This window comes from Dendrobates tinctorius, unplaced genomic scaffold (genome assembly GCF_039654945.1).
Source record: "Dendrobates tinctorius isolate UK_male_01 unplaced genomic scaffold, ASM3965494v1 ptg000156l, whole genome shotgun sequence".
In the NCBI taxonomy this organism is placed as follows: Eukaryota; Metazoa; Chordata; class Amphibia; order Anura; family Dendrobatidae; genus Dendrobates; species Dendrobates tinctorius.
In genome coordinates this window covers 13,430,140-13,449,209 of record NW_027361823.1, presented here as the reverse complement: position 1 = coordinate 13,449,209, position 19,070 = coordinate 13,430,140, and the positions used below count along the sequence as shown (strand labels likewise).

Genomic DNA, 19,070 nt, shown 5'->3' with positions numbered 1-19,070 from the left:
CAAAGGGGCCAGGACGACTGATCCGGGTACATGAAAGAATGAATGGGGCCATGTATCGTGAGATTTTGAGTGCAAACCTCCTTCCATCAGCAAGGGCATTGAATATGAAACGTGGCTGGGTCTTTCAACATGACAATGATCCAAAGCACACCGCCAGGGCAACGAAGGAGTGGCTTCATAAGAAGCATTTCAAGGTCCTGGAGTGGCCTAGCCAGTCTCCAGATCTCAACCCTATAGAAAACCTTTGGAGGGAGTTGAAAGTCTGTGTTGCCAAGTGAAAAGCCAAAAACATCACTGCTCTAGAGGAGATCTGCATGGAGGAATGGGCCAACATACCAACAACAGTGTGTGGCAACCTTGTGAAGACTTACAGAAAACGTTTGACCTCTGTCATTGCCAACAAAGGATATATCACAAAGTATTGAGATGAAATTTTGTTTCTGACCAAATACTTATTTTCCACCATAATATGCAAATAAAATGAAAAAAAAACAGACAATGTGATTTTCTGGATTTTTTTTTCTCAGTTTGTCTCCCATAGTTGAGGTCTACCTATGATGTAAATTACAGACGCCTCTCATCTTTTTAAGTGGTGGAACTTGCACTATTGCTGACTGACTAAATACTTTTTTGCCCCACTGTAGATTGTGCTGCTTTCACAAATACAGGATCACTGCTGTGTTCTTTCCAATGCTGGAATGATGATAAAGATGAGTGATGGTGCAGTTTCCTGACAGCCAATGAGTGGGTGGTGCTGGTCACTGGAGCTTGGTGGGAGCTTGGTGGAGCTTCACACATACACTGCACCAAATCTGCTGCTGTGTGAAGACATCAGTGACACAGAGCTGTCTCATTCACACAGCAGAGGCTTTGTCACAGAACAGATTACATCAGTGACTGCCATCCCCTGTGCAGATTAGAAGCTGCAGACCCCCATCATTGGCCATCCCACAGTCTGCTCTCACTGCTGCCAGCAGCCGAGCCCCATCGCTGCCAGCCCGAGCCCCATCACTGCCAGCAGCCTGGGACAGTGAGGGAAGGAATCACTGATAATGAGTTATGTATTGTAATCATGGAGTGGCCCAGAATACAGGACGATTTTCCCTCCTCACTAGAGTTTCACTTTCCATAGATCACTGTTCAGTGTGTGTCTGGGGGAGGAGCAGCCGGGTGGTTCTGCTCTCTGCACTGAGGCTGCTAGAGGGGGAGGATTTGTTACTGTGTGAGGAGGACTTGCTCATGTGGACGGGGAGGGCCTGTTGCTATGGAGGGTGGGGTTGTTGCTATAGAGGGCAGGTTTTTAGTAGAGTAGGAGGAAACAACCAGTTCTCATTTCAATGCCAGAACACACGCCTCCTTGGACGTTCTGATCAGAAGCAAGAGAGTGATATCTAGAAAACCCTGCAAACTGGTGACAGAAGGTAAATTACTTATTGTCACCATTCTGCAGCCCAGATATGCACTGAGATTATGTGAAAAGCCCGGACAACCCCTTTAAATCATACGCATGATGCAAAACTTTGATCATTTCATGATACCGATTTACATTCTTGATTAAAATGTGATCACTATCCATCATGAAATGTCATGGAGGTCAGTGGTGCAGACACAAATAGTCAGTGGCGCAACATTGATCTCAATAATCAGTGGTTCAGAGAAAAATCTCTAATTACAAATTTCAAGACTTAATTATAAGGATAAAATAGGATAATGTTGCTCCAAGCATGAGCTCTGGGGCCTAAAAAAGGGCCAGTGTTGGGTTTGTTGATTGCAGGTCTTCGTAAAACAGAAACATACAGCATTGCCTCTATGACCTGGAAAGGGTTTGCTACAGAATACATACCTGTCCCTGAGAATAGTCCAAAGCTCTCCACCTAGACAGGCTTCCATCAACATGTACAAATACTTGCTGTCCTTAAATGTTCTGTATAACCTGAAAAATTAAACATTATGTTATTCATTCATAAATACAGCCTGTGAGCAACGACCCCCCAGACTCTCAGAAGGGACATGACATTGATCTCACATGTCACCTACAGTCATTATAAGGCAAACGTGTCTTTGGGAATAAAAAGCTTACCACACTACATCTTATAATTTTGACCTTGACCATCATGAAATGGAAATTTGTCCCTGACCTTTACTAGCCGCCAATTTTGGAGTCATTCTGATGCATTATATCGGGCACATACCTTACAATGAAGTCAGAGTGAGCACTTTGCATTATCTGTTTTTCGGATCGAATGTGTTCCTGTTGCCTTGTGTCCACTATGTGTCGCTTTTTAAGGATCTTCATTGCAAATGTTTTGGATTCTTCACTTTTCAGCTGTACCTGTAAGGGGGAACGTCCGATAAGATATTGGTAAATTCCTTGCGCATCCTTAATATACACAGAAAACTGGAACATTAAAAAGTTCATGCTTCATTACCATTTAGGTATTAATGAAAAGAACTGAAGTGGACAAACCTGAACCATGATGGTGATTTTATACATTAATGCAAATCTTCATGATAGGGACTAAGGCTGGAATCACAGTAGCATAAGGCATCTGATGCAAGAATATCGGATGCAATATGCTAGTGACCCTTGGCTCCAGCTCTGCTGCGATCGTGTCAGTGCGCTGTGCTCTGCTCCTTTCACATGAGAGAATCGCAGCACAGGTGTGGAGAAGACGGAGAAACTAATTTCTCCATCCCCTCGGTCTGTCTTGGCGTATGTTGAACTGCACTGGGATGACATCCGATGTTTCATAAGCACCCATAGAATTGTATGGATACGAGTGAGCCAAATCTTGCTGCTAATCACAGCACGCTGCGATTGTTCTCTAATGCCGAATTGGCATGAGAAAAAAATCACTGATCTGCACTGCCCCATTGGGCCTAGTGCTATGCAATGTTTTATCACATAGCACTCGGCCATATCATACGCTAATGTGACCCCGGCCTAAATAGTATCATCCTATTATGATTCACTCACTACCAGACACCGGCCCAGACTGGATCATTTGTCCTCGGAGTGAGAGGTGCTGGAATCTGTACAGAGCGGCAAATGGAAGACCACCAAGTTGCAAACTTCTGAGGTCCCGCAGAACATACTTGAGAAGTGTAAACCATGAAGGTGAGTGATCCCATGTAATTGAACATTGCTGGTTGCATGGCTGTTTTCTCATTGGAAATAATACTTTACTGGTAATTGAGTTGTCCAGGTCCTGCCATGTGTCAGAAATAAGTATTTTTAACTGTACTAAATGTTTTTCTGTCTCTGTGCTACTCCCTTCTTGCGATATGGCCCCCTCTTCCTTTTTCTGCCTAGTTGTCACGTCCGCCATGTCTGTTTGTCTCAAGAACTCCTGGAGCGATGTGCATGCGCATGTTTTGTCTGCTGTCCTGCATGTTCGCTAGAGCTGTGTGCAGACTCACCTCATGTCTGAGCTGCAGGATCCCTGCGTTTCTGCTCTGCCTTCTGTGATCTTCTCGTCATGTCTGGAGTCCTTGATCATGTGATGTTTCTTAAGATCCTGCACTGTCTGGTTCTGCAATCATCTCGTCATGTCTAGAATCCCGGATCATGTGTTCTTCCTAGGATCCTGCACTGGTTGGTTCGGTGATCATCTCGTCATGTCTGAAACCCTGATCATGTGACGTTTCCTAAGATCCTGCACTGTCTGGTTCTGCTATCATCTCGTCATGTCTAGAATCCCGGAAGTGCTCCCCTGGTCCTGACCTGGAGGAGGAGGTGCTATGCCCTATATCAGGCCGCCTCTTCCTATGCTCAGGGCCTGATTATTGTGTTGCTTCCCTGCAAGGCTCTGGGTCTGTGGGGTTGCTCCCTCTATTCTGTGCCCTTGCACTTGCTCTGTAGTGCGTCTCTGCACACGCTCCGTGCTCGTATTCCGCCTCTTGTCTTGTGCCATGTCTTGTGTTGTCTCTCGTGCCATGTTTGTCTTTGCCTTGCTTTGCCTTGTAGTCCTTCTGCTGTTCTTTGTCTTAGTCTGTTTTGCTATGTCTCGCCTTAGCTATGCTTTGACTTGTAGTCCTTCCTTTGTTCTCTGCCTCGCCTGTTTTGCCATGTCTTGCTTTTGCTATGCTTTGACTTGTAGTCCTCCCTGTGTTCTCTGCCTTGCTATTCCTTGCTTTGTGTTCCTCCCTATGGTCTCAGTCTTTGCTTGCTCTGCCTCGCTCTCTCCTATGGTGCTCTGTAGTGCTCCCTGGCACACGCACCATTTCTCCTCTCCTTAGTGCTCATTTCTTTGTCTAGTCCCAAGGTCTTCCCTTGGCCCGGCTCTGGGCTTCTGCCTACGCTCCGCTGCTAGACTCTGTCCTCTCTCTGACCTGGCTCTGTTTCTGCCTGTATTCCTTGCCTTGTTCCCTGCCTTGTCCTTGCATTGAACCCCGGCGTGGGTTCCCCTTGGCCGTCTCCTGTGCCGTGGTAAGTGCCACGTGTTTGTGTACAGCCGTGTGTACTGGCCAGTGTGGCGTGCCCCCTGCGTGGCTCCTAGCATGCAGCCCTTCCTTGTGCCCTGGCGTGGCTCCTAGCACGCACCCTGCCTTGAACCCTGGCGTGGCTACTAGCACGCACCCTGCCCTGAACCTGGCGTGGCTCCTAGCACGAAGGTTCCTTTGCCCCCTCCTGTGCCTTAGTCGTGCCTCGTGCTGGCGTTACAGCCGTGTGCATTGGCCAGTGAGGTGTGCGTCCCTGCGTGGCTCCTAGCACGCAGCCCTTCCTTGTGCCCTGGCGTGGCTCCTAGCACGCACCCTGCTCTGAACCCTGGCGTGTCTCTACACGCACTCTGTCTTGTGCCTTGGCGTGTCTCTACACGCACTCTGTCTTGTGCCTTGGCGTGTCTCTACACGCACTCTGTCTTGTACCTTGTGCCTTGGCGTGTCTCTACACGCACTCTGTCTTATCCTATGCTTTGGCGTGGCTCTACACACGCACCCTGTCTCGTTTGTGAACCCTGGCGTGTCCCCTACACACGCACCTCGCTTTGAACCCTGGCGTGTCCCCTACACACGCACCTAGCCTTGGACCCTGGCGTGTCCCCTACACACGCACCTAGCCTTGGACCCTGGCGTGTCCCCTACACACGCACCTAGCCTCGGACCTTGGCGTGTTCCCTAAACACGCACCCTGCTTGGATATCTGTCGTGCCTCCTTGCCTGAACCCTGGTTTGCCTGCCGGATGCCCGGAACCTGCCGACCGTTGCCAGAGGTCCGGAACCAGATGACTGCGGCCTGATGTCCGGAGCTGACGTCCGCAGCCTGATCCCTGGACCCTGTCGGTTTGCCAGCAGTCCGGAGTCCGATGCCATCGTGCCATTACCTGTGCCTAGGCGTGCCATCTGGCACGTACCATGTTATGGACCTTGGCGTGCCCACGCGCGCACCTTGCACGTTTTGCTTGTTTTCTCTGTATGTGATCTTGTGTTATTCTAATGAAGATACCTTGCACCTACGTCTAGTCTCGTCTTGCTTCCTGCTCGTCCTTGTCGTCAGACACTCGTCTAGTGTCCCCTGAGCCGGCCGTCTGGTCCCAGCAGTCGTGGTGGCTCACCCCCTTGGTCTTGCCCCTGACACTCCCTGTATAGGGGGTGGATTCTCACAAGGTCAGCTCGCCCTCGGTGGGTGGGTGCCACGACCCAGAGGGTCCACTCAAAAAATGGGCTCAGCAGGAGCTGAGTCCGTCACACTAGTATGGAAAATTAGACTTATTAGCAAAGGGGTATGATCCTCATTAAGATGCCTGCAGAGAAGAGTAGAAGATCGTGCCCTCTTGGACAATACCTAGATTTACATACAAAGAAGAAGGAGCCCTATCTCGGGAACAGAGAGAAGCAGGAACCAAAATACATCCCCAGATTTAGGAGAATGGCTGCATTTAGACCGGGTCAAAAAAGATTACATATTTATGACAAGTGACAGGAATTTTCCATGGGTTCTTCACAAATACGAAAGTTATCATCTACACCTATTCATAGTATAGAGGCTCTGAAATGTCCAGTATAAATGGAATAGATTCATTGTTTTTAGGACTACCAGAGATATTGGAGGGCTGCCTCTCCCCAATCTGATAGAGAATGAAAGTGAGACTCCTGTTCACAGGATAGTGGGGATACCAGAGGTTGGACCTCCATCGACCTACAATGTTGGGAATGAACTGGGCCTGACCCCATAATTAATGGAGTCAGTCTGGGTATGAATTCCCCCTTGTCTGTTCCTAAAATGGAACTCCATAATGGACATGTGAACATAGCCTAAATAAGTAGCACACATAAGACCTATGTTGTTCATGCCAATCTCAATGAGGAGAATTGATTGAGTCAAACACTCCTGATTCATGAAGAGGCACAAACCTCAGGGTGCACCTTGGCACAAATCCTACCCCATTTTCTGCAGGAGTAAGATTTATGCCACAGTGAACCCAGCTGCTCATCATAATTTTGATGAGCGGCGGTCCCCACGGCCCCACCCCAACTCTGACCAGTTTGTTGAAGCTGGGCAAAAATGGTAAAGAATGACAAAAGTTTCTAAATTTTACACAGCCTTGAGTTTCACCAAAATGTTGTGACATCTCAAAGCTTTTTATGTCAACGTAAATGCTTTGATGGCTCGGCCCTTGAGTTCTAATGCTTCTACTATATTACACTGAGGATTTTCACTGTGGACGTACAATTTGCAGCAAATTTGCCACAGTATTATGCACCAGTGACTTGTAAATGCTTTGATATCACAAAATTACTAAAAAGGCTTTATTTCAGATTAAGTGTGGCCCAGCATTGTGTGAGTGCATCCCCCAAAAAATAACAATTTAGATAACAGTATAATGAGAAATGAGTCAATTCTGCCCTTCATCTGAACAGCACACACGGTGATACCTCTATACACGTAATAATTTTATACATTTTGATTATAGACTTATTAATGCCGTATTCATGGTAGGTTTGCATGTCACCATAAGCTCAGTCTTATGACTTTGTCTCAAATGTCCCCTGGCAGGAGGCAGCACGGCTCAGTCACACAGCAACCGGATCAGGGTTAACCTTTGAAATTAGACCCAAGCAGTGCCCAGTATCACCTTGATATTTCTAGGTTTTCCTACTTCTATTAAAGCTTATTTCTAAGTAGGTGGACATGAAAAGCAATATTGTCCTTGCTATGTATTCAAGAATAAAGCGGACCTGTCATCAAGGTTTACAATACAAACTGCACATAATATTGAAAGGATTCTGTAGACCAGATAAAGGTGGTATACTGTACTCACTCCAAAAATCTGCTCATTGCAATATAGTAAGTGTTAATTTTCATAAAAGATTATTCAGCAATTCTGAAATGGATTTTCAAAGTAAGAACATCAGTCTCGTCAAGTCTAACAGATAAATTTGACATTTGACTGCTTATTTATGCAGCCAATTTCATTTTTTTTTTTAATTTTACCATATAATGTACTAGAAAACAGGAAAAAAAAATCCAAGCAAGGTGAAATGGTGAAAAAAAAGAAAACACAATCTTGCTATTGCTTTGGGAGATTTAATTTTTATGGCGTTCATTGTACAGTAAAAATTGATCTTGCAATATTGATTCTTTCCTTCAGTATAGTTTTGGCCATAACACACTTGTATAGATTTTTTTTTATCAATTTAGTTGTTTTAAAAATTCTAAACATTGTGAAAATAAAAATATATATTTTTCTGTTGATGGAGTGGCAGAGGGCTTGTTTTTTGCATGTCAAACTATAGTTATGAATGGAACATTTTGTGGTCACTTCTTATTAGATTTTTTTGTGGGATACGCAGAAACCTAAAAAATGGATCAGCACCCTCTGATTGTGTTACAGGAATGTGGGGGAAAGGTACCTGGAATGGACATCCTGATAGGATCTTATATGCTAAGGTCAGTGATTGACAGCATCATTTAAGGGGTTGACAGCAGAGATCAGAGCTGTTAACGCTCCAGTTGCTGCTGTTAGTGTAGCACAGCTGGTATCTGTTCTGACTGACAGCTGAGCACTGATACACTGCAGAGCAGGCTGTCAGTCAGTGTCCGGGACATGGTTACAGCCGCTGCTCACTTTGTATCGAATGGATCTGTGACTGAAAGCCGAAGGCTGCCAGGAGGAATATAGCTTGTCCTCCTGATAGCCAAGCTTTCAGTGCGAAAACCACTGGCATCAGAATGCTATTAACCTGCAGTTTAACCTCATATCTACAGGCTAATAGAATGAAAAAATACAAAAGCAGCACAGATGAAAAGAGAAAAGAGGGTGCACGCTCCAGGGTATATACCAAACCTTTGAAATATCCATCAAAAAAATGGAAAACAGCACGCCTTAGAAGATATGAAGGTGTTTTATTCAGCCCATAGGGCTATGTGCCCATTCAGTGCTATGTTTCGGTCCAAAAAGGGTGCGGACCTTTTTCAAGGTTTTTCAAGGTCCGCACCCTTTTTGGACCGAAACGTTGCACTGAATGGGCACATAGCCCTATGGGCTGAATAAAACACCTTCATATCTTCTAAGGCGTGCTGTTTTCCATTTTTGTGATGGATACAGGCTAATAGAGTTATTTCACATGACAGGTTCCCTTTAAAGTCAGCATGATTCTACATGTGAATCATATAGCTATGGCTGTTATTATAGATCCTACTTTATATTGCACTAATATTGCATATATCCAGCTGGGCCCATTACACTAAAGCATACAGGTCAACTACTATGTGCCCGATTCATCACTTGCAGGGTTTTCTAAGCAACTTTTCTTTTTGGTCACATGTGATTCATGAATGTTGCTCAAAATCTAAAAAGCTCTTTATTTTCTCTCTTTAACCTTTTGGAGCCTTTTAAGAGCAAAAAGTCACTTGTTCAGTTAAAATGTTGCACACAACTTTAACATTTTCACAAAAAATAAATTACTCTGTGGGTGGGATGTGGAGGAGTTAGGTGGGTGGGGATAAGGGGACATTTGTGACTAAAACATCTGGAAAACAAAAACCACTACCACAATGGAGAACAGAAAAAAATTGCGAACACATATAAACATAAGGGTGAGAAAAACAATAAAGGGATAGTTTAATGATAAAGGGATAGTTTATCTTCAAAAAGGGGAAGAAGGTGGACCCAGGCAACTATAGGCCGGTGAGCCTGACTTCTATACCAGGAAAGATCTTTGAACAAATTATTAAACAACATGTAAGTCAATACCTGGATAAGAATGAAGTGATCAAACAGAGTCAGCATGGGTTTGTAACTAATAAGTCATGTCAGACTAACTTAATTTCCTTCTATGACGGTATCACTGATTGGGTGGATCAAGGAAATGCTGTAGATATAGTATATCTTGACTTCAGCAAAGCATTTGACAAAGTCTCTCATACAATCCTTATTGAAAAAATGACTAAGTATGGAATGGACAAGGCAACTGTTAGGTGGATTCATAGCTGGCTTAGTGATCGGACCCAAAGAGTGGTCGTAAATGGCTGCACATCCAGTTGGAAGAATGTCTCAAGTGGGGTACCACAGGGCTCTGTCCTGGGCCCTGTATTGTTCAACATCTTTATCAACGATTTAGATGAAGGAATTGAGGGTAAACTGATTAAATTTGCTGATGACACAAAGCTAGGAGGGATAGCTAATACTAGAGAAGAGAGAGAGAGGATTCAAAAAGATTTAAATAAACTGGAGAAGTGGGCAGTAACTAACAGAATGGTTTTTAACAGGGAGAAATGCAAAGTACTACATCTGGGCAATAAAAATGAAAAAAGCATATATAGAATGGGAGGAATAGGGCTAAGTGACAGCACATGTGAAAAAGACTTGGGTATACTAATAGATCACAGACTGAATATGAGTCAACAGTGTGATGCAGCAGCAAAAAAGGCAAATGCAGTTCTAGGATGTATTAACAGAAGCATACAGTCTAGATCACGTGAAGTCATTATTTCCCTCTACTCCTCTTTGGTCAGACCTCATCTGGAATATTGTGTCCAGTTTTGGGCACCACATTTTAAAAAAGACATCAACAAACTGGAGCAAGTTCAGAAAAGAGCGACCAGAATGGTGACCGGTCTGCAAACCCTGTCTTATGAGGAAAGGTTGCAGGATTTGGGAATGTTTAGTTTGCAAAAGAGAAGACTGAGAGGAGACTTAATTGCTGTCTACAAATATCTAAAGGGCTGTCACATTGTAGAAGGATCAACTTTATTCTCATTTGCACAAGGAAAGACTAGAAGCAATGGGATGAAACTGAATGGGAGGAGACACAGATTAGATATTAGAAAAAACTTTTTGACAGTTAGAGTGATCAATGAGTGGAACAGGCTGCCACGAGAAGTGGTGAGTTCTCCTTCAATGGAAGTCTTCAAACAGAGGCTGGACAGACATCTGACTGGGATGATTTAGCGAATCCTGCTTTGAGCAGGGGGTTGGACCAGATGGCCCAGGAGGTCCCTTCCAACTCTACGATTCTATTCTATGATTCTATGATTCTATGATTCTATGAAGACTTATCAATTCAGTCAAGGCCACCAATGCTTTCATGTTTCTCTAGCTTTGAAGTCTATGATAGTGTCCAAGCCTAATAAATGGAACAGGTTTTGCTAAATTAAGTTTCTCAATATTCAAATTTATTCATTTATTTTTATCTTCCAACGTGAAAATCCCTGAGGATTAAGATTAGTTGCAGCTAAATATTGGATCATCAAAGCTTCTGTGAGATGCCCATCTGCTTATGTGTGACGGACTCTTCGACATGTAGCAGACATTATGTATGTTTACAAGGGAATCACCGCCGTTAAGACTTTCATGGTGAAATGTTGAGCAAGTGTTACATGATGCGGAGGATTTCCCTTGGATCATGTCTTTAAAAATAGAATGACCACATATCTTAGTTCTCTTCTTTCTGGTCTTTGGTAAGATGCAGCCCGGAACAAGATATCTGCGAACTGGAGATGTTATTCCAAGCAACAACCCCAACCGAGCCCGCGAGGTTCCTAAACGAAGTGTATTACTATCATTTATATATGAGATTGCCTATACATAGCCAATGACATTGTGGGTGATGTGTTACACATGGAATAGCAGGTAACGTGGATGGAAAAGGTTTTCATGTTCCTTAGAGGGGTTGGCCACTTTATTTCTATTATAACAGATGTGGGGAAATGATTTTGTGTCACTTACTAATATGTACCGTAAGTATTTTATTCTCTCCTCCTGCTCTTGCTATTACAGCTGTCTTCACAGACTGCAGTTCTCCTAGAGGAGCAAGTGCCCAGGTGGTCCATCAGTCTCCTCCAGTTGTAGAACAGTTTAGTGGAGGATGTTGAGCACCAGTCTGGTGACATGCTCCTCCGTCATTTTGAGGGCAGGAGGAAGTCTGCAGGAATACAAGAAGAGAACCTGTAATACTTATATATTGGTAAGTGCCACAAAATCAAGTCCCCAATATATTTGGTAAAATAAAAAAAAGTAGAGAACCCTGTTAAAGGAGACTATCACATTATTTATGCTGCCCAAACCGATTTCAGCCAGGTAGGTTTTCCTCTGAAATGCTTTGGTGCTCCTGAGAACAAATAGTTTAAAGGTTCTAGACTAGTCTAGATATTTAAACTATGTTTTCTTTGAAACTCCCCAATAATTTGCGCATCTAGGCTTTGATACTTGCTGCCTATGGTTTGGGCAGGATGAATTGCTTGCCAGGTTCACTTTAAAGGAGTTAATACATTTTAAACAATAGACCTTGGAATAACAATAAGATGCATGACTGGATGTGTTAAAAAAATGTTCCTGTGCTGAGATAATCTTATAAATATGCCCCTGCTGTGTACTGTGTAATGGCTGTGTCTCACCGTACAGGGACATGGTCTGATCATACCACAGCTCCTGGGCAGGGGAGGATGCAAGAGAGTGTACGGACATTACAGCACGGGATCACAGATGAGTACTTCTGTGACGTAAAACATGTATTAAACAGGCAAGGAAATGTTTTACCTCTCAAAAAGAAGCAGCTGCCTTACCATGCTGACCTGTCTGTATACTCTCTCTCATGTCCTCCCTTGCCCAGGAGCTGTGGTATGATCAGACCATGCCCCTGTAAAGTCGTCGGTCAGACACAGCCATTACACATAGAGCAGGGGCACATTGATAAGATTATCTCAGCACAGGAAAAAAATTTTAACACGTCCAGTTTTGAAACTTATTATTATTGCAAGATCTATTGCTATGTTCATGGGAAAACTCCTTTTATATTAAACATCCATGCATACTTCTTCTGATTATATCTGATTACTATGTCATCATATATTCCAAATCAAATTAATATTCACGTTTCAGCTGAACAGGGTTTTCCTTAAAATAGTCATGACATGACCAGGGTACAGTCTGAAAATATCAAGGACTTGCTGTGTAGCGTGACACAAGAGGAATTTTAGGGGAATTTTAAGGTGAAGGTGAAGAATAAACCAGCCCCCCCACTAGGCCCGGCCTGGCTTATAATAGAGATCGTAGCAGGTCCACTCTCTGGTCCGTCTGTGACGGTCTGCACTGATATACAGTAGAACGTCTGTAAAGTGCATTTCCTATGACCCTCCCCACATACAGTTGTGGCCAAAAGTATTGACACCCCTGCAATTCTGTCAGATAATACTCAGTTTCTTCCTGAACATGATTGCAAACACAAATTCTTTGGTATTATTATCTTCATTTAATTTGTCTTAAATGAAAAGACACAAAAGAAAATGAAGCAAAAAGCAAAACATTGATCATTTCACACACAACTCCAAAAATGGGCCAGACAAAAGTATTGGTACCCTCAGCCTAATACTTGGTTGCACAACCTTTAGCCAAAATAACTGCGACCAACCGCTTCCTGTAACCATCAATGAGTTTCTTACAATGCTCTGCTGGAATTTTAGACCATTCTTCTTTGGCAAAATGCTCCAGGTCCCTGATATTTGAAGGGTGCCTTCTCCAAACTGCCATTTTTAGATCTCTCCACAGGTGTTCTATGGGATTCAGGTCTGGACTCATTGCTGGCCACCTTAGAAGTCTCCAGTGCTTTCTCTCAAACCATTTTCTAGTGCTTTTTGAAGTGCTGTTTTGGGTCATTGTCCTGCTGGAAGACCCATGACCTCTGAGGGAGACCCAGCTTTCTCACACTGGGCCCTACATTATGCTGCAAAATTTGTTGGTAGTCTTCAGACTTCATAATGCCATGCACACGGTCAAGCAGTCCAGTGCCAGAGGCAGCAAAGCAACCCCAAAACATCAGGGAACCTCCGCCATGTTTGACTGTAGAGACCGTGTTCTTTTCTTTGAATGCCTCTTTTTTTCTCCTGTAAACTCTATGTTGATGCCTTTGCCAAAAAAGCTCTACTTTTGTCTCATCTGACCAGAGAACATCCTTCCAAAACGTTTTAGGCTTTTTCAGGTAAGTTTTGGCAAACTTCAGCCTGGCTTTTTTATGTGTCGGGGTAAGAAGTGGGGTCTTCCTGAGTCTCCTACCATACAGTCCCTTTTCATTCAGACGCTGACGGATAGTACGGGTTGACACTGTTGTACCCTAGGACTGCAGGGCGGCTTGAACTTGTTTGGATGTTAGTCAAGGTTTTTTATCCAACATCCGCACAATCTTGCGTTGAAATTTCTTGTCAATTTTTCTTTTCCGTCCACATCTAGGGAGGTTAGCCACAGTGCCATGGGCTTTAAACTTCTTGATGACACTGCGCACGGTAGACACAGGAACATTCAGGTCTTTGGAGATGGACTTGTAGCCTTGAGATTGCTCATGCATCCTCACAATTTGGTTTCTCAAGTCCTCAGACAGTTCTTTGGTCTTCTTTCTTTTCTCCATGCTCAATGTGGTACACACAAGGACACAGGACAGAGGTTGAGCCAACTTTAATCCATGTCAACTGGCTGCAAGTGTGATTTAGTTATTGCCAACACCTGGTAGGTGCCACAGGTAAGTTACAGGTGCTGTTAATTACACAAATTAGAGAAGCATCACATGATTCTTCGAACAGTGCCAATACTTTTGTGCACCCTCTTTTTTATGTTTGGTGTGGAATTATATCCAATTTGGCTTTAGGACAATTCTTTTTGTATTTTTTCATTTAATACAAATTAAATGAAGATAATAATACTAAAGAATTTGTGTTTGCAATCATTTTCAGGAAGAAACTGAGTATTATCTGACAGAATTGCAGGGGTGTCAATACTTTTGGCCACAACTGTATATAACACTTTTGTAGAGATATTTACATGTCAGCTCTCCTCGTATAGTAATTTACAATTATTTTTTAAAAGATTAAGGGCAATCCAATCATATTAAAATATTCACATCTTCAGCTCTTGAGGCCTTCACAATTAAAAACGATAAGGTTTTATCAGCCAGGTTAAGAGATGAGCCCTGACATCTCATTACATGCCTTTTATAGTGTGTGAAGGGCTTCCCTTCCCTAGTGAGCTTATGCCATTGAGTATTGATTACAGCCGGAGTGTCTCCTTCTGAAGGGGTGACATATTTAGCGGCAGGCTCTCCTCTTCCCTTGGTAACAGTTGCTGTGTTTACGCCACGCCGCATTGTTCAGCAGCGTTCCTGGCATTCCCCAGCAGTACGACATACCAGAAACTCCTCCTGTACAAACCCTGGGCCCTGCTACTTATCACTGCTCATCCAGTGCAACCGTCCGAACTGAACAACCTCAAGCTTAATGTCATTTTTTTCCTTCCGTGTTCTTGTATATTTTTCCTATGCAATTGTGGATAATAAAGAAAACTATTCGAAAGTCGAAGTATAGGACACATGGCTTTGCCTATTGCAGAAATCATATACTGTATATTATGTCCCTCATTAGTTTGTTTCAAAATTTATGTACTACTATGTGTTGTGCGTTAATTTTGACTTTGATATGTCAGAAAATTGGAATAAAGTGAGAAAATCCCCCTTTCATATTTTCTCATTGCAATCAGTGAATAAAACCAAAGCTGATCAGGTCTGATAGATACAGTGGCAAGACATGGTAAAGGGCATTCCCCATCTTTCAGTGTTAGCACCTACCCAGCTACGTAGAACCCCATCTGAATGGAGCAGTGTCTGGGTACATGTACCACTGCTCCTATCAATCTCTATGGGACTGAAAAAGATAGCAAAGTCTACTGTTATGTGGCTGTCCCATAGAGAATGAATGGAGTGCTGGTAGACATGTCTGACCATCAAAACATTCAGACAGGGATCTGCTGAACCATTTCTCAGGATTGATGGAGGTCTAAGCAGTCAGTCCCCCACTGATCAGCAGCTCATCTCCTATCCTATGTAAACGTAGTAGTACCTTCTTATGATGGGACCCCTTTCAAGGGGTTGTCTGGGACTTTAGCACTGATGGCCTAGCCTTAGGATAGGTCATCAATGTCTGATTGTTGGGGATGCGACACCCAGGACCCTCGCCAATCAGCAGCTCCCGGTGCTCAGTTGTTGAACTGCACAGCACAATTCCGTCAAAAGAATAGTAGCTGCGGCTGAGTACGGCACATTCACCCCCTATTGATTTGAATAGGAGGCGGATATGCAGTACCTGGCACAACCACTATGTAGTCAATGAAGATGTGCTGTGCAGCTCCATAACTCAGCAGTTCCCAGCTCCAGACGACACCAGGAACCGCTGATCTGGGGGGTACCGGGTGTCGCAGCCCCACCAATCAGACATTGATAAGCTATCCTAAGGATAGACCATTAATGTGAAAGTAAATAAGTTGTGATTTCACTGATTTCAAGCAGAGGCAACGAAAATAGTACCCGTATTAAATGCTTTTTATAACAATAAAGTAATAAAACTTGGAAACCAAGTGAACAACTCAGTTTTCAAAGATCAATTGTAGAGAGCCACACTCCACATTTATCAGTTCAGGCTCGATTTTAGAACACACCATTTTTTAAGTAATCCATTTTTGAATGCCGTGGCTTATTGGGTGTGGACGTGATCTAGAACTTTAAGGGTATGTGGACACAGAATACACAGAATACAGATTTTGTTGCAAAAATACTGTGGCTTTACTTTACGTTTTATCCTTCACATTGTAAATGATGAAATCCACTGTGAATCCAACTTGCAGCCTAAATTTACAGGCTGCAGATTTCTTTTCTAATATACTTTATGTAAAAAGTCCCTTCCGTTTCCTCACTACACTACCTAGCTGCTTTATTTTTTTTTTTCTTCCTCTTTGATGACGCTTCAGTTGAAAATCACAGTGCATGCTGGAACCGTCAAACTAGTCATCATCAGGAGGCAGAGGCTGCAGTCACTTCCACAGCCTCTGCCCCCTCTCCTCTTCCCTGAAATTAAGCGTCATCAGTAACATCTGTTTCAGGTGCTGGATTAATCTCTGCTCTACTGAGCATGTGCTGTTTATCAATTCCTACACATGCTCAGTAGCTTGTAACTCTGCAATATGCACAGTTACAGTGCACTCCATTAATCCTCTGATCAGAAGAAAGAAGCTGGCAAGAGAGCACTCTGTCAGTGCGCATTGTAAGAAGAATACTCAGAGTGTAGGAAAAGCAGAGACATGCCCTGCACCCGCAACTGATGTTGCTGCCCCTGATGACTCATTTGACTATCCCAGCATGCACTGGGAATTTCCTACAAAGCTTTGACAAAGGAGAAGTAGTAAAAAATAAAATTATTTGGATTATGTAGTGAGGGAATGGAAGGAAATTTTTAATTAAAGTATATTAGAAAAGAGATTAGATTATGACATTAAATAGATGGGCATGTAAGATTCAAATAAATTTTAGTTCCGGAACACCCCTTTAATCCCTTTATGACCCAGCCTATTTTGATCCTAATGACCTGGCCATTTTTTGCAATTCTGACCAGTGTCCCTTTATGAGGTAATAACTCAGGAACGCTTTAACATCCTAGCGATTCCGAGCTTGTTTTTTCATGACATATTGGGCTTCATGTTAGTAGTAAATTTAGGTTGATAATTTTTGCGTTTATTTATGAAAAAAACGGAAATTTGGTGAAAATTTTGCAATTTTCAAATTTTTAATTTTTATTCTGTTAAACCAGAGAGTTATGTGACACAAAATAGTTAATAAATAACATTTCCCACATGTCTACTTTACATCAGCACAATTTTGGAAACAATTTTTTTTTTTGTTAGGAAGTTATAAGGGTTAAAAGTTGACCAGTGATTTCTCATTTTTGCAACAAAATTTACAAAACCATTTTTTTTAGGGACCACCTGACATTTGAAGTCACTTTGAGTTGTCTATATGGCAGAAAATACCCAAAAGTGACACCATTATAAAAACTTCACCCCTCAAGCTACTCAAGTCAAAACTACATTCAAGAAGATTATTAACCCATCAGGTGCTTCACAGGAACTAAAGCAACGTGGAAGGAAAAAATGGACATTTTAATTTTTCCAACAAAAATTTTCTTTTAGCAACAATTTTTTTCATTTTCACATGGGCAACAGGATAAAATGGATCCTAAAATTTGTTGGGCAATTTCTCCTGAGTACACCGATACCTCATATGTGGTCATAAACCACTGTTTGGGCACACGGCAGGGCTTAGAAGGGAAGGAGCGCCATTTGACATTTTGAATGGAAAATATGCTGGAATATTTAGCGGTTGCCATGTCGCGTTTGGAGAGCCCCTGTGCACCTAAAGATTGGATCTCCCCCACAAGTGACCCCATTTTGGAAACTAGATCCTCTAAGGAACTTATCTAGATGCATAATGAGCACTTTGAACACCCCCGGTTGCTTCACAAAATGATCCGTAAAAAAAAGTACTTTTTTTTTCCACAAAAAATTTTTTTTAAGCTCAGTTTTTTCATTTTCACATGGGCAACAGGATAAAATAGATCCTAAAATTTGTTGGGCAATTTATCCTGAGTACACCGATACCTCACATGTGGTCATAAACCACTGTTTGGGCACACAGCAGGGCCAGGAAGGGAAGGAGTGCCATTTGACTTTTTGAATGCAAAATGAGCTCCAATCATTAGTGGACACCATGTTGCGTTTGGAGAGCCCCTGTGCACCTAAACATTGGAGCTCCACCACAAGTGACCATTTTGGAAACTAGACCCCCGAAGGAACTTATCTAGATGTGTGGTGAGCAGTTTGAACCCCCAGAGCAGTGCAGTGAAAATAAAAAATCATTTTTTTCCCTCAAAAATTATTTTTTAGCCCTCTATTTTTTATTTTCACAAGACTAAAAGGAGAAATTGGGCCCCAAAAGTTGTTGTCCAGCTTGTCCTGAGTACGCTGGTACCCCATATGTGGGGGAACCACTGCTTGGGTGCATGGCAGGGCTCAGAAGGTAAGGAGCGTCATTTTACATTTTGAATGGAAAATTAGCTCCAATCGTTAGCGGACACCATGTCGTGTTTGGAGAGCCCCTGTGTGCCTCAACATTGGAGCTCCCCCACAAATGACCCCATTTTGGAAACTAGACCCCATAAGGAACTTATCTAGATTCACAGTGAGAACTTTGAACCCCCAGATGCTTCACAGAAGTTTATAACGCAGAGCCGAGAAAATAAAAATACTTTTTTATTCCTCAAAAAATGATTTTTTTAGCCCGCTATTTTTTATTATCACAATGGCAACAGGAGAAATTGGACCCCGAAAGTTGTCCAGCTTGTCTAGAGTATGTTGTTACCCCATATGTGGAGGTGAACCACTGTTTGGGCACACGATGGGGCTCGGAAGGGAAGTAGTGATGCTTTGAAATGCCAACTTGATGGAATGGTCTGCGGGCGTTAAGTTACGTTTGCAGAGCCCCTGATGTGCCTAAACAGTGGAAACCCCCACAAGTGACCCCATTTTGGGAACTAGACCACCCAAGGAACTAATCTAGATCTGTGGTGAGCACTTTGAACCCCCAAGTGCTTCAGAGAAGTTTATTACGCAGAGCCGTGAAAATAAAAAAAATATTTTTTTCCTCAAAAAATGAATTTTAGCCAACTATTTTTTATTTTCACAAGGGGAGCAGGATAAATTAGACCCCAAAAGTTGTTGTCCAGTTTGTCCTGAGTACGCCGGTACCCCATATGTGGGGGG

General features: G+C 43.0%; 1 protein-coding gene across 2 annotated transcripts in view; it reads right to left on the bottom strand.

The window, feature by feature from the left end:
• PRKG1 (protein kinase cGMP-dependent 1) overlaps positions 1-19,070 on the bottom strand; it is a 1,325,447-nt gene that overhangs the window by 41,740 nt on the left and 1,264,637 nt on the right. For both annotated transcript variants that reach the window (XM_073548242.1, XM_073548243.1), the window contains exons 11-12: positions 2,193-2,332; positions 1,844-1,933 (exon numbers count right to left, since the gene is read on the bottom strand). In XM_073548242.1, coding sequence (XP_073404343.1) covers positions 1,844-1,933; positions 2,193-2,332 — 230 coding nt within the window. The remainder of the gene's footprint in view (positions 1-1,843; positions 1,934-2,192; positions 2,333-19,070) is intronic.